We start from the raw sequence: 12,566 nt of genomic DNA, 5'->3' as shown, positions 1-12,566 counted from the left end.
TATGGAGAGAGGGTGTCTACAGCCCTGAGTGATGGAGAGGGTGTCTACACCCCTTAGTGATGGAGAGAGGGTGTCTACACCCCCTGAGTGATGGAGAGAGGGTGTCTACACCCCTTAGTGATGGAGAGAGGGTGTCTACACCCCCTGAGTGATGGAGAGAGGGTGTCTACAGCCCTGAGTGATGGAGAGAGGGTGTCTACAGCCCTGAGTTATGGAGAGAGGGTGTCTACACTGCTGAGTGATGGAGAGAGGGTGTCTACACTGCTGAGTGATGGAGAGAGGGTGTCTACACCCCTGAGTGATGGAGAGAGGGTGTCTACAGCCCCTGAGTTATGGAGAAAGGGTGTCTACACCCCTGAGTGATGGAGAGAGGGTGTCTACACCCCTGAGTGATGGAGAGAGGGTGTCTACACTGCTGAGTGATGGAGAGAGGGTGTCTACAGCCCTGAGTGATGGAGAGAGGGTGTCCACACCCCCGAGCGATGGAGAGAGGGTGTCTACAGCCCTGAGTGATGGAGAGAGGGTGTCTACACCCCCTGAGTTATGGAGAAAGGGTGTCTACAGCCCTGAGTAATGGAGAGAGGGTGTCTACACTGCTGAGCGATGGACAGAGGATGTCTACAGCCCTGAGGGATGGAGAGGGTGTCTACACACCTGAGTTATGGAGAGAGGGTATTTACACACCTGAGTTATGGAGAGAGGGTGTCTACACCCCCGAGCGATGGAGAGAGGGTGTCTACACTGCTGAGTGATGGAGAGAGGGTGTCTACACCCCTGAGTGATGGAGAGAGGGTGTCTACAGCCCTGAGTTATGGAGAGAGGGTGTCTACACTGCTGAGTGATGGAGAGAGGGTGTCTACACCCCTGAGTGATGGAGAGGGTGTCTACACCCCCTGAGTTATGGAGAGAGGGTGTCTACAGCCCTGAGTGATGGAGAGAGGGTGTCTACACCCCTTAGTGATGGAGAGAGGGTGTCTACACCGCTGAGTGATGGAGAGGGTGTCTACACCCCTGAGTGATGGAGAGAGGGTGTCTACACCCCTTAGTGATGGAGAGAGGTTGTCTACACCGCTGAGTGATGGAGACAGGGCTCCAGCCACTGAGGGATGGAGATAGGCTGTCTACACTTGTGACTGATGGAGAGAGGGTGTCTACACTCCTGAGTGATGGAGAGCAGAGTTTCCATCTCCTGAGCCCCACATGATGTGTCACAAGCTTCAGGATGGGGCCCAGGGGACTGGCCAAGAGGGATGTGTCTGTGATTGGCTGGTCCACAGCCGGGGATCTGCAGTGAAACAGGACCAAGCCGACCACCCAAGGACCCAAGGGATGCCTTAAGGGTGGAGTATTCTGTGAGATTATACGGAAAGGGCTCTCCCAAAGCCAGGACACAGGAGGTGACTTCCCGGGGTTGTTAGCACCTCTAAAGCTCTACCCTTGGGGGTCACGCTTCTGTGGAGCTGGACCAAGGCTGGGACTTTCCTCCCCACCTTCCTCCCTGAATGGTAACCACAAAACCTGTGTGCTTAGTTCACAGACAATGGCCAGATCATCTTCCCAGAGTCAGACTACCAGATTTTCTCCTATCCCAACCCACTCCCAACAGGCTTCACAGGCTGGGACCCTGTGGCCCTGGTGGCTCCGTTCTGGGACGATGCTGACTTCTCCACTGGTCAGGGGACCATATTTTATCAGGTGAGCCTTTCAAAGCCTGGCGGTCAGGATCCCGCAGCAGCTGGCAGAGGAGAAAAAGAGCTGTGTGGAAGGCATTGCCAGAGTCGCTGCTGTGACAGCCCCTGCAGCAGGGGACTGAGGCTTAAATATGGGTGTGGGAGGAAGCTGGCAAGGGATATTAAGCTGACTCAGGAATACCCCAACCCAACCATGAGAAGACCTGCAGGTGATGGGGATGGGAGCTGACAATTCAGCCTTTGATTGTAAAATCAGGCTGTAGGGGGTCTATCCTAACAAGAGTGAGTCAAGAGGGCCTGTCCTGTGCTCCTGGACTGGGTGAATAACTCCAGTTAGAGGAAGCACGTGATGAAAGCTACTGCAGGAAGTGTGGACCATGTGCCTGCCATGGACGAAGTGTGGACCATGCCCCTGCCATGGACACGGCAGTGTAGAGGCTCCAAGAGGGAGCGTCTCATGCCTGTTCTCAAGGAGCTGCAGATTAGGCATGGGGAGGTAAAAGTGGGCCCGAGTGGCTTTGCTCTCTGGGCCAGTTTGAGCTAAGAGACGCTTGAGTTCAAGTCCAGAGGTCTTGGACCTCTGGGCCAGGACTCTGCATTCTGCACACTGCAGGCCTTCCTGCAGCCCGAGTTTGAATTGAACTTCATGTCAGAAGAGCTCACGGCAAAAATGCAGGCCTGGGACAGGGAAGGGCAGGCCATGTGGGTGGGTCCCCAGGCAGAAAGTGGGGGTCCATGTGCGGGAGTGGGACCCTCGTTGGCTTGTTCTCATCTGCCCTCCTTTCCTAGGAATACGAGACGCTCTATGGTGAACGCAGGCTGCCAGTCCTGCAGACCGAGTCTTGGATTAGAAAGATCACAAACAATGGCGGCTTCAAGGCCAGGTGGACCCTAAAGGTCACGTGGGTCAATGCCCACGCTTATCCTGCCCAGTGGACCCTCGGGGTGAGTAGACCCGTGGGCAGCTCCCAGGGAGCCATCTGGGGGTCAGACATCCTAGAATCCTAGGCAGGGGCTACTCTTCCAAAATCCTCTCTGGCTCTAGGAAAGATTGCTAATTATAGCAAGCCCACCCACTGCCACCCCCGCTCCTCCCACTGCTGGCAGAGCACTCACTGTGGGCCCGGCCGGCCTCAGCCCTTTGCCTACTTGACCTCACCGCAGCCCAGCAAACCAGATATTATTAGGTTGAAACATAGCAAGTGGCATTTTTGTAAGTCAAAAATGTCTGGCTCTTGGGAATTTCATGTGGCTCAACTAGGTATTCTGATCCACATTTTACAGATGAGGAAGACAATGGTTAGAGAGGTTAAGTAACTTGCTCAAAGTCATGCCACTGCAAATGGCAACGCCAGGCCTGCAGTGGAGCTTCTTCTGACTCCAGCCTCTGGCCATTAAGCATGGGCTCATCCAACGGGCATGGGGCACACCACACCATCTCCTCTGTCCTCCCTCCGAGGACCCGCTCTTGTAGTCACCAAGTTCTTCCTTATGTCTGATCTAAAGTCACTCATTTCTTCATTCACTTGACAAAAGTTCACTAGTCACCTACCGTGGACAACGTGTGCACCTTCAGTGAACCCCAGTGTCATCCATGCTGTTCAGGTGGAGGGGACAATTTGGACAATGTCCTTAAATATCCGCGAGGGAGCTAACAAAGCCTCCTCTCTAGCTCTCTGGTATCTTGGCTGATCTCTCAGGTTCTGGTAGCTTTCTCTTACAAACACTCATCTAACTGAATTATAACCCAGAACCCTTTATCTCCCTTCCTGGAAGAAAGTCACCAAAAGGCAAATCCACTGTGGTAAGTGTGTTCACACCCAGGGTGAAAGCTGCCCTCATTGACCCAAAACTTGCCAGCATTTTGGGCCCATGCCTTTGCTGTGGGCAGACCAGGAACAGGTGCTGTACATGTCCAGGCAGGGCTGTGGGACGGGCGGGTGGACATAAGAGAGGAGACCCCGGATCTCTCACGGGCATCCCTGTGTTTTCTTCCACCCACCCCCAGAGCAACACCTACCAGGCCATCCTCTCCACAGACGGGAGCAGGTCCTATGCCCTGTTTCTCTACCAGAGCGGTGGGATGCAGTGGGACGTGGCCCAGCGCTCAGGCAACCTCGTGCTCATGGGCTTCTCCAGGTAGGATGGGAGGGGTTGTCAGCACTGAGCAGATGGCAGGGAGGGTGCAGAGTGGGGTTTCACTGCACACACACTCCCACCCTGGGCAAGATGTGAACCCTCCTGGCTGGTGCTTCTGACTCACGCTGACTCCAGCTCCCGCTGGGGCCGGGCATCTGGCTGCTTCCCACGACAAGAACACCCATTTGTCCACCACACCCTCTCCCATCCCAGTCCCTGTGCGTTGTAATAATTCCCAGAGCTTTGGCTTCCCTGATTTCCACTACATTAGCTGGCCTCTCTTACCTTCTCAAATATCATGATAATAACAGCCAAGACTGATGACACTAACACTTCACGTACATTATTGCATGTCATGATCACAACCACCCCATGAGGCGGATACGATTTATCATCCCCACTCTACAGATCAGGAAACTGAGATACAAATAGACTGACAATTTGCCTAAAGTCCCAGAGCTGGGAAGTGGCAATGTGATTTGAACCCAGACATCTGAGGCTAGAATCTGCCTTCCCGACTTCCTGAGAATTCCAGGGGGCACCAAAAGCTTATAAGGAGCTGGTGGTGAAGGGAGAGAGGAGGCACGGGGCTGTGGGCGGTTGAAATATGGATTTCCGTGTGTGGGAGGCCGTCTCCGATGCAACAGTGCACCGTCTCTGTCCCATATGCTGGTGTGTGGCAATCAGTGCAAAGGCCACATGTCTTGTTCTTCACTTGATCTTAGCCAAAAGGCCGAGAAGCGATGTCTTTTGTCCTTGATAATTGCTGCAAATGGTCTTCTCCTACACTGAATGTGCTCAGGTTACCCCTTTGATTACACTGCTTTCACTGGTTACTTGGTGTGCTGTGAAGGTGAAAGGAGGGGAATTACCCAACTGCCTAGGAATTTCACATGGTCCAAGTACACCCAAGGAAGGTGTCACACAGGGGTGCGTCATCCTGCTTGTGTCAGGGAGGAGGAAAAGCCCAAGAGTCCCCACTCTGCAGCAGGCACCCAGGATGGGGCTACAGGCCGCCGCTCCAGGCTTCTCTCCTTCCTGAGCATGCTCGGACCCCACACCTGCAGATGGTGATGGCCATAGTGGTGGTCGTGGTGGCGATGGTGGTAGTGTTGGTGGTGGTGGCGGTGATGATAGGGTTGGTGTTGATGGTGGTGCTGATAGTGGTGGGGGTGGAAGTGGTGATGGTGGTAGTGGTGGTGATGGTGGTGATTTTGGTGGTAGTGTTGGCAGTGGTGGTGGTGGCAGTGGTGGTGGCGATGGTGGTAGTGTTGGTGTTGGTGGTAGTGCTGATGGTGGTAGTGTTGGTGGTGGTGGTGGAAGTGGTGATGGTGGTAATGGTGGTGATGGTGGCGATGGTGGTAGTGGTGGTGGTGGTGGCGGCGGTGGTGGTGGTGGTATTGGTGTTGGTGGTGGTGCTGATGGTGGTAGTGCTGGTGGTGGTGGTGGTGGCAATGGTGGTAGTGGTGGTGGTGGTGGTGGTGGCGGTGGTGGTGGTGGTATTGGTGTTGGTGGTGGTGCTGATGGTGGTAGTGCTGGTGGTGGTGGCGGTGGTGGTGGTGGCAATGGTGGTAGTGGTGGTGGTGGCGATGGTGGTAGTGTTGGTGGTGGTGGAGGCGGTGGTGGTGGTGGTGGTGATGGTGGTGGTGGTGGAAGTGGTGATGGTGGTAGTGGTGGTAGTGGTGATGGTGGTTGTGGAGGTGGTGATGGTGGCAGTGTTGGTAGTGTTGGTGGTGGTGGTGGTGGTGATGGTGGTAGTGTTGGTGGTGGTGGTGGCGGTGGAGGTGGAAGTGGTGATGGTGGTAGTGGTGGTAGTGGTGATGGTGGTGGTGGAGGTGGAGGTGGTGATGGTGGCAGTGTTGGTAGTGTTGGTGGTGGTGGTGGTGGTGATGGTAGTAGTGTTGGTGGTGGTGGTGGTGGTGGTGGCGGTGGAGGTGGTGATGGTGGTAGCGTTGGTGTTGGTGGTGGTGACAGCAGTGGCAGCACCTGTTGTATCGAGGCCTCACTCAGTTCTGAGGGATTCGCAGATGTTACTGCATTGAATCCTCACCGTACAGCTAGGTCGTGCTACTTTAATCCCTTTTACACAGATGTGAAAACTAAGAACCAGAGAGGGTCAGTAAGTTGTCCGTGGTCACCAAGCTAGTAAGTGTGGGGATCAGCAGTTGAATCCGTCACTGCCTAACTCCAGAAACTGGCTCTTAACCATCACAATACACTGTCCCTAGAGTCTGTCCCGCTCCAAACCCTCTGCCTGTTGAAGGGAAACAAACAGAAATGAGGCCTGAACTCTGTTGTTTTCACGCCCGTCTCGTGACCAAGCGGACCTGCCAGTTTCTTGCAGAAGCGGAATTGGTTAGAGCCTCCTACCTCTGCCCATCCGTCTTGTCCCCTCTGCTGCTCAGTGCTGGGGCTGGACAATGGGGGTTGGCTGACCCACTGACCCACTGCCCGCCTAGCTGGCTGACCAGCTGCTGACCGGCCAGCGGGACGAATGGACGCCTTGCAACCGCGAGGCAAGAGCCTGTGCATGACGGAGGCCTGAGAGAGTCTCTCGTTCCCTGCAGTGGAGACGGCTATTTCGAAAACAGCCCACTGATGTCCCAGCCAGTGTGGGAGAAGTATCGCCCTGATAGATTCCTGAATTCCAGCTCAGGTAGAAGTGCCACCTTATCACCCCTGAGCTGGCCTCAAGCCCTCGTGTGTCCTCCAGCCCACACACCACCGCAGTCCTAGAGGGCCGCTCCCTAACGTCACCACCGTCCTGAAGGGCCTCCCCTGCACAGTCCAACCTCCTACAGGTCTAGGTGGGATGTGGCACCGCCCAGGGGGCTGCTGGTACCTCCTGCACCCCTGGACACAGCACAGTCTCAGAGGGGGCTACATCTTCTCCCTCAGATGAACCAACCCAAGAGGGCTCTCAGGGGGGCCCAGATCCCAGAAGTGAGGACAGGGTCTTGTGGGAGGTGGGATTTGAATGGGCAGTTCAGACAATTCTCCAAGTGTCCTGCCCAGAGCAGGAATGAGAACCCAGGTGAGATCCTTTAAGAAAATCTACCGGCCGGGGTGCGGTGGCTCACGCCTGTGATCCCAGCACTTTGGGAGGCCGAGATGGGTGGATCACCTGAGGTCAGGAGTTTGAGACCAGCCTGGGCAACATGGTGAAACTCTGTCTCTACTAAATACACAAAAATTAGCCAGGCATTGTAGCGCACACCTGTAATTCCAGCTACTCGAGAGGCTGAGGCAGCAGAATCGTTTGAACCCGGGAGGTGGAGGTTGCAGCGAGCCGAGATCGCTCCACTGCACTCCCGCCTGGGTGACAGAGCGAGACTCCATCTCAGAAAGAGAGAATCTACGAAGGAGAGGCCGACATTCATCATCATCATTTACTGGGCACCTGCTGTGTGCTGGACACTGTGCTAACAGCCAGAAACATTTTAAAACGGAAAAAGATCAACTATGTTTACTCTCAAAGAGCTTTCATGTGGGTAGAAAGACAAGTGTCAAGAGGCAGACGATGATGCCTTCTCCGACTCAGTCCAGAGGCCCCAGTGGGAAAGAAACAATAGTTTCCAAAATGTGATAGGATAAAGGACAGTTTAGCCTTAGAACCCAGCCATGTGAATTGTGAAGTATAAATCCAGTTCTATTTGTTCTGTGGCAACCACTTTTGGTAAAGAAACAGACGCTAAGTCAAGTAATGGGCTTTGGGGGAGGAATCCTTGCCCACCTGACGTGGGCCCTTTTTCCCTCCCCATCCCCGGACCCCAGACCTAGGCCCTGGATAAGCCCTTTCTCTCTCCCCATCTCCTGACCCCAGGCCTCCGAGGGCTGCAGTTCTACAGGCTACACCGGGAAGAAAGGCCTAACTACCGTCTCGAGTGCCTGCAGTGGCTGAAGAGCCAGCCTCAGTGGCCCAGCTGGGGCTGGAACCAGGTCTCCTGCCCTTGTTCCTGGCAGCAGGGACGATGGGACTTACGATTCCAACCCGTCAGCATAGGTGACACCACCTTCCCGCCCCCCACAAGCTCACCCACCACCCTCTCTGCTCGCGCCCTCAGCCTCCCGCCCTCTCTGCTCGCGCGCTCTTCCCAGAAACAGCCCCTGCTTGTTCCCGCCCTGCCCCTGGCATCCCCGGCCTGGGCCTGAGTGGGACTGGACTTGTTTCAGGTCTCTTGGGCCTCGGCAGCAGGCAGCTCTGCAGCTTCACGTCCTGGCGAGGAGGCGTGTGCTGCAGCTACGGGCCGTGGGGAGAGTTTCGTGAAGGCTGGCACGTGCAGCGTCCCTGGCAGTTCGGTGCGTGAGTCCATGGAGATCTCAACCCCACCTTCCCAGCCAAGCAGGGGACCCTCAGCGTGAAGCCTCTTGTCCTCATTCCTTCCCAGACCCTTCCCCTCTCTGGGCCTCCATTTCCTGATCTGGTAACATTAGGAAGCTTCCAACATCCCCACCAGCGGACATTCGGGGATGTGTGAGCTGAGTGCCTCTTTGCCCATCTCCGTACCTGGCTCCGCATCCCTAGGCCAGAGTGGGGCCATCTCTCCAGGCAAGAAGAGAGCACCTAGGCTGACCCTGTCCCTGTAGACCCGGATGAGCAGGATGTTTGGGGGAAGACTGAGAATCAGCTCCCGCAGAGACCCTCCAAGGGAGCTGCAGAGCACAGGGGCGTGGGTCACGTGGTCTGTGTCCTCCCGTTCTCTCCCCTGTCCCTTGGCAGTTTCCACAGTTCCCTGACTGTCAGCCGTGCCCTCCACACTCCCATTATGTTGAGAGTGTCAGTACTTGGCTGTCCACCCTCAGGACAGGAAATCTGCTTATCCCCTACCATGCACCCTGCTGCACAGTGGCCCCAGTGCCTGAAAAAGAGACAGCACCCTGTCCACTGCCCAGGGTCACGAGAGGGCCGTGCTGGATTCCAAAGCCATGCTCTTGCCACCAACACCACCCCGTCCTACCCAGCTCTCCACCGACACTGCCCTGCCCTGCCACCAAGCTCTCCACTGACCCCGCCCTGCCACCCAGCTCTCCGGCTGGGTCCTCCAGGTCCTCAGCCTCCCCGACTCACTGCTCCTCTCTGCAGCCCCGGAACTGGAACCGCAGAACTGGTGCTGCCTCTGGAATGACAAGCCCTACCTCTGTGCCCTGTACCAGCAGAGGCGGCCCCGCGTGGGCTGTGCTACATACAGACCCCCACGGCCTGGTGAGCCTCAGGGCCCAGGCCCAGGCAGAGCCTCTGGGGAGGGGGAGCTTCTGGGCTTCCAGGAGGTGGCATCTGGATGAGGAGTAGGGGCAGAGCTGTGGCCACAAGGGAAGATGGAGATGACGCCAGTGATGGGCGGACGGCCAGTGGAGGGGCTTTGTACCTGGTGTTGGGGAAGGAGTGAGAATAGTGGGGCACAAAAGTGCAAGGAGCCTTGAGGGGAGGAATCTGTGCTCCGTGAACATCTCCCCTGCTGAGTCCACCTGGACAAGTGTTTCCCCTGACTACAGTGAGGAATCCCAGCCCCGAGTCCACCTGACAGGTACCCCCCCAACTATAATGAGGAATCTCAGCCCCGAGTCCTCCTGACAGGTGCCCCCCACTGCCCGGCCCCCGACTGTAGTGAGGAATCTCAGCCCTGAGTCCTCCTGACAGGTGCCCCCCCCACTGTAGTGGGAAATCTCAGCCCTGAGTCCTCCTGACAGGTGCCTCCCTGACTATAGTGAGGAATCCCAGCCCTGAGTCCACCTGACAGGTGCCCCCCGGACTGCAGTGAGGAATCTCAGCCGGGCACTTGGTTTGTCATGCTGAGGCGGCATCTCTGCTGAGGCGGCATCTCTTTTTTCCCCAGCCTGGATGTTCGGGGACCCCCACATCACCACCTTGGATGGTGTCAATTACACCTTCAATGGGCTGGGGGACTTCCTGCTGGTCGGGGCCCAGGACGGGAACTCCTCCTTCCTGCTGCAGGGCCGCACGGCCCAGACTGGCTCAGCCCAGGCCACCAACTTCATCGCCTTTGCGGCTCAGTACCGCTCTGGCAGCCTGGGCCCCGTGACGGTGAGTGAGGGGCGCGGGGACCTCCCTGCATTGCATCCACAGGGACCTTCAGCCACACACTGAGGCTGAGGAGAAGGAAGACAGCGAAGAAGAGGAAGCCGGGCAGGAGGGAGGGAGCCACACCCCATCCGCGCAGCTGTCCCGGAGTAAATCGTGCGGATGGGGGATTACGGCTCTGGCGCCACGGTTTCCCAGCTGTTTGGCTTCGAAGAAACTACTTAACTTGGTTTTCTCCTGGTAGGAACGGGGATAACATGACTTGCCTCACGGGCTGTTGTGAGAGCTAAAGGGGCTCATCCGAAAACCATGCCTGGCCCTGCGGAGCACACGGTAGACGGGGCTGGCGTCACTCGGGCCGCGGCCTCCAGCGCCTTCCTCCAGGCCCAGGGCGCAGCTTCCAGCCCCGGGGGCTCTCCCAGCCGCTCTCCTGGGCGTCGGCTCCACCTGCGGGTCGGGCTCAGACCCCTTCCCATCTCCTTCCAGGTCCAATGGCTCCTTGAGCCTCATGATGGAATCCATGTCCTGCTGGATAACCAGACTGTGACATTTGAGCCTGGACATGGAGACGGCGGAGGTGGGCTGGGGAGCGCCCTGCCTCCGGGAGCAGCGAGCTGGGCGGGAAGCCGTGTTGCGGTGCAGGGCCGAGCGCATTGCGGTTCAGGGTCCAGTGTGTGGCGGTGCAGGGTCCAGTGCGTGGCGATCCAGGGCCCAGCGCGTTGCGGGGCAGGGTCCAGGGCGTGGCGATCCAGGGCCGAGCGCGTTGCGGTGCAGGGTCCAGTGCGTGGCGGTGCAAGGCCAAGTGCGCGCAGCCTCTTTCCCCGGAGCGGGGCCTGCAGCTCGCCGGCCTCTTCTCCCGCCTCCAGTGCAGATTCCTCCAGGCTTCAGTCCCGGGGCAGGGGGAGGGGCAGGGGTAGGGGGAGGGGGAGGGGGAGGGGCGGGCAGGGGGAGGGGCGGGGGAGGGGGCGGGGGAGGGGCGGGGGGGAGGGGGAGGGGGAGGGGCAGGGGGAGGGGCAGGGGCAGGGGGAGGGGCAGGTGGAGGGGGAGGGGCAGGGGGAGGGGGAGGGGGAGAGGGATGGGGAGGGCTGGTGCGGGCCGGGCAGGGCGCGGGTTCGGTGGGGGCCGCGGTGCCGACCTGGCTTCCTCTCCGCGCCCTCCCGATGCTCCAGGCCAGGAGACGGTCAACGCCACCGGAGTCCTCCTGAGCCGCAACGGCTCCGTGGTCTCTGCCAGCTTCGACGGCTGGGCCGCCGTCTCGGTGATCGCGCTCTCCGACATCCTCCACGCCTCCGCCAGCCTCCCGCCCGAGTACCAGAACCGCACCGAGGGGCTCCTGGGTGAGGGCGGCGCGCACCTGCCTCTGAGGCTCTACGGAGCCGGAGCTCGGACCCCCACGCCCGCGGGCCCGGGCAGCCCTGCTCGGCCTCCCTTTCTCCGCCTCCTTGGAGCAGAACCCTCGGGCACGGAGCGGGCCGGGAGCGGAGGGGCTTCTCCAGCCGCCACCGAGGCACCCTTTCTGGCCACCTCCCGCTCTAAGGGAGCATCAGGGGTGGGCTCCGGAGAGTCGGGGGCGGGGTCACAGCCATCCTTTGGCCCTTTCCTCTTGCCTCCCACATCCTCCCGCCCTCTTCCATGGCTGCCCGCGTTCCTCCCACCCCTCCCGGAGGCAGCTGGGCAGGGTGTGAGGGCCCGTCCTCCCGGCTCCCCTGGAGGCCTGACAGCAGGTGCGACGGCAGAGGCTGCCAGGCCCTGGCCTCTCCCCACTGCGTTCACTGGATGCTCCCCAGGAAGGGGACAGCTGTGTGCCCAGGGTGGCCAACCTCCCACTCTGACTGTCCCTCAGGAGTCTGGAATAACAATCCGGAGGACGACTTCAGGATGCCCAATGGCTCCACCGTCCCCCCAGGGAGCTCTGAGGAGACGCTTTTCCACTACGGAATGACCTGTGAGTCTGGGCAGGGTCTCGGGGCAGAAGGGGCAGGTAAGGAGAGCCAGTGTGTTTAGGTCGTCCCCCTCAGCCCTGTAGGAAGCAGACCTCCATCCTCCCTAAGGTCCGAGGAATCTGTGCCCCCCCTCGGCCCCCCAGGACTGTCCCCTCAGGACCAGTGCACCTGCCTTTCTCTAGCTGGAGGAGAGAATGGGGTAGGTCGAGCGTCCTCTCTCACTGCAGCAGGCGTTTCCAGACTCAGAAGCTAGTAACCGCTGTTGCCCTGCACTCCCACCGCCCCGCTCCAGGCCACATAAAGTGAGGGGTAGGGGTGGACACAGAAGGAATAAGGCTGAGTGCCATGCCCGGTACCATCACGCTCTGTGTGTTACAGGGCAGATCAACGGGACAGGCCTCCTTGGCAAGAGGAATGACCAGCTGCCTTCCAACTTCACCCCTGTTTTCTACTCACAACTGCAAAACAGCTCCTGGGCTGAAGATGTGATCTCCAGCTGTAATGGAGACAGCTCATGCATCTATGACACCCTGGCCCTGCGCAACGCAAGCATCGGACTTCACACGAGGGCCGTCAGCAAAACCTACAAGCAGGTGAACGCCACCCTCAGTAAGTGGCCCGAGCCCCTGGGAGGCCTTTTCAGAGCAGAAGCAGATGAGGAGCTGCCCTTCCCTGACCCTGCTTTACCCTGTGCATCTGCATTCACTGAACAGATTCTTTTGCTCCTGTTATTCCTCTGCTCAGACCCTCCAG

General features: G+C 58.5%; 1 protein-coding gene across 3 annotated transcripts in view; it reads left to right on the top strand.

The window, feature by feature from the left end:
* Positions 1–12,566, top strand: part of MUC4 (mucin 4, cell surface associated) — a 66,702-nt gene that overhangs the window by 38,720 nt on the left and 15,416 nt on the right. For 2 of the 3 annotated variants that reach the window (XM_028843520.2, XM_077991077.1), the window contains 12 exons: positions 1,531–1,695; positions 2,481–2,636; positions 3,700–3,830; positions 6,398–6,486; positions 7,654–7,833; positions 8,004–8,129; positions 8,914–9,033; positions 9,665–9,873; positions 10,357–10,447; positions 11,040–11,207; positions 11,714–11,815; positions 12,192–12,422. In XM_028843520.2, coding sequence (XP_028699353.2) covers positions 1,531–1,695; positions 2,481–2,636; positions 3,700–3,830; positions 6,398–6,486; positions 7,654–7,833; positions 8,004–8,129; positions 8,914–9,033; positions 9,665–9,873; positions 10,357–10,447; positions 11,040–11,207; positions 11,714–11,815; positions 12,192–12,422 — 1,768 coding nt within the window. Of the gene's footprint in view, positions 1–1,530; positions 1,696–2,480; positions 2,637–3,699; positions 3,831–6,397; positions 6,487–7,653; positions 7,834–8,003; positions 8,130–8,913; positions 9,034–9,664; positions 10,111–10,356; positions 10,448–11,039; positions 11,208–11,713; positions 11,816–12,191; positions 12,423–12,566 lie in introns of all 3 variants that reach the window. The other variant, XR_013413453.1, reaches the window with a different exon arrangement.

The sequence above is a fragment of the Macaca mulatta genome, chromosome 2 (assembly GCF_049350105.2).
Source record: "Macaca mulatta isolate MMU2019108-1 chromosome 2, T2T-MMU8v2.0, whole genome shotgun sequence".
Classification (NCBI taxonomy): Eukaryota; Metazoa; Chordata; class Mammalia; order Primates; family Cercopithecidae; genus Macaca; species Macaca mulatta.
This window is presented reverse-complemented; position numbering and strand designations above follow the sequence as displayed.